Source organism: Lolium rigidum, chromosome 7 (genome assembly GCF_022539505.1).
Source record: "Lolium rigidum isolate FL_2022 chromosome 7, APGP_CSIRO_Lrig_0.1, whole genome shotgun sequence".
In the NCBI taxonomy this organism is placed as follows: domain Eukaryota; kingdom Viridiplantae; phylum Streptophyta; class Magnoliopsida; order Poales; family Poaceae; genus Lolium; species Lolium rigidum.
The window spans coordinates 7,840,488-7,841,990 of record NC_061514.1 but is presented as its reverse complement, the minus strand read 5'-3'; the positions used below and the strand labels follow the sequence as shown (position 1 = coordinate 7,841,990).

Here is a 1,503-nt window from a genome sequence, read left to right as displayed (position 1 = left end):
GATCAGCAACGGATAAATTGATGATATAAGCAGCATTGGTGTTTCCAGTGTAGCATCTTAGAATAAATGGAATACCTAAGCAAACAGATTCATAATATTCACCATGTATATTCATGGTTGGACAGAATTCGAATAAGACTTAAACTGAGATGATAAACGACACGGCACAAGGCATTTCACAATATGATTGTAGCAGCATCAGGCTACTGAGAAATGTGTGATTTTAGAAAAAAAAATACAACTTTCAAACATACAACACAACATTGGGGTTTCGGAAGAAGAAAATCGATCAGCATCCGACGATCAATGGAAGACATTAACAGCATTGGGTATTAAATAGAATCTGATATCAGCACTGTATATCAATGGCATAACTCCCTTCATAGAAAAAAATATATCAATGGCATAACTAAGCAAACTGATTCATAATATATATTATCAAGGAGTTCACGGTTCGATCAACCACATAAACTAAAAGGAAACGTTCCACAAGAATTACTTCAACTTAAATAATAGCTAGAAACGATGACGGGAAGCTGCATCCTAGCGAAGCTTAGAGGCCGCCGCGAAGACGAAGGACGAGGTGGAGGGTGGACTCCTTCTGGATGTTATAGTCTGCGAGGGTGCGGCCATCCTCGAGCTGCTTGCCAGCGAAGATGAGGCGCTGCTGGTCCGGTGGGATGCCCTCCTTGTCCTGGATTTTAGCCTTGACGTTATCGATGGTGTCCGAGGACTCCACCTCTAGGGTGATGGTCTTGCCGGTGAGGGTCTTCACAAAGATCTGCATCTGCAAGGTGAACAAAGGGTTGATGATCAGATCAGTATAGGTCAAACGATTGGGGTACAATTTTAGTTGTGTATTATAAGAAAAAGACTTGTCAAGCGCATCTTGTAATGGTTTAGGATCTCTATAATCATCAAACAGCCATCTAATCGTTAAGGAAACATGTCATAACAATCAATAATCAAATACGTGTGATTAGTCAGTTTCACTGTGAACAAGGGACATCCAATCCAATATTGCTAACAGGACTAATGAAACAAAATCACAACGAAAGCACACACTTGTAACAGATCCAATCAGTAGTTTTTTTCCCCTTCAGAGTAATATCATAGCAGTATCAATCTTCATGTTGATTAGAGGAACAAAACTACCGCATCAGAGAAGACACAACTAGGCAATATATATACTCTGGCGCAGGGTTAGGGGAGCAAAAATACGGCATCCGAGTCGACAGATCTAAGCAGTATATGTACTGTGATGCAAAGATGCTTATAGGGACATAAGCATCAATTAGACCAACCCTAAATTAAGTGGATGAGAACCAGCCGGAAACGACACCTCGACGCAGATCTTAACATGAAAAACCTAACTAAGATCGTACAGAGAAACACAACGCGATTAAGACGAGTAAACTACCTATAGCTGCGCGAGATTAATCTTAGTCGATCAGGATCTAAAATTGCATACTAGGACCGGATCACGAAGAACAGCAAGCGATC

General features: G+C 40.7%; 1 protein-coding gene across 1 annotated transcript; it reads right to left on the bottom strand.

The window, feature by feature from the left end:
- Positions 1–553: 553 nt before the first annotated feature.
- LOC124674035 (ubiquitin) lies at positions 554–789 on the bottom strand. The gene has a single exon (XM_047210073.1). The coding sequence runs from the start codon at positions 785–787 to the stop codon at positions 554–556; it is 234 nt and encodes a 77-aa protein (XP_047066029.1). The 5' UTR covers positions 788–789.
- Between the last annotated feature and the right edge of the window lie 714 nt (positions 790–1,503).

Bases quoted from the DNA above. Each gene is read 5' to 3' on its own strand.
- LOC124674035 (XM_047210073.1), bottom strand. From the start codon at position 787: ATGCAGATCTTTGTGAAGACCCTCACCGGCAAGACCATCACCCTAGAG.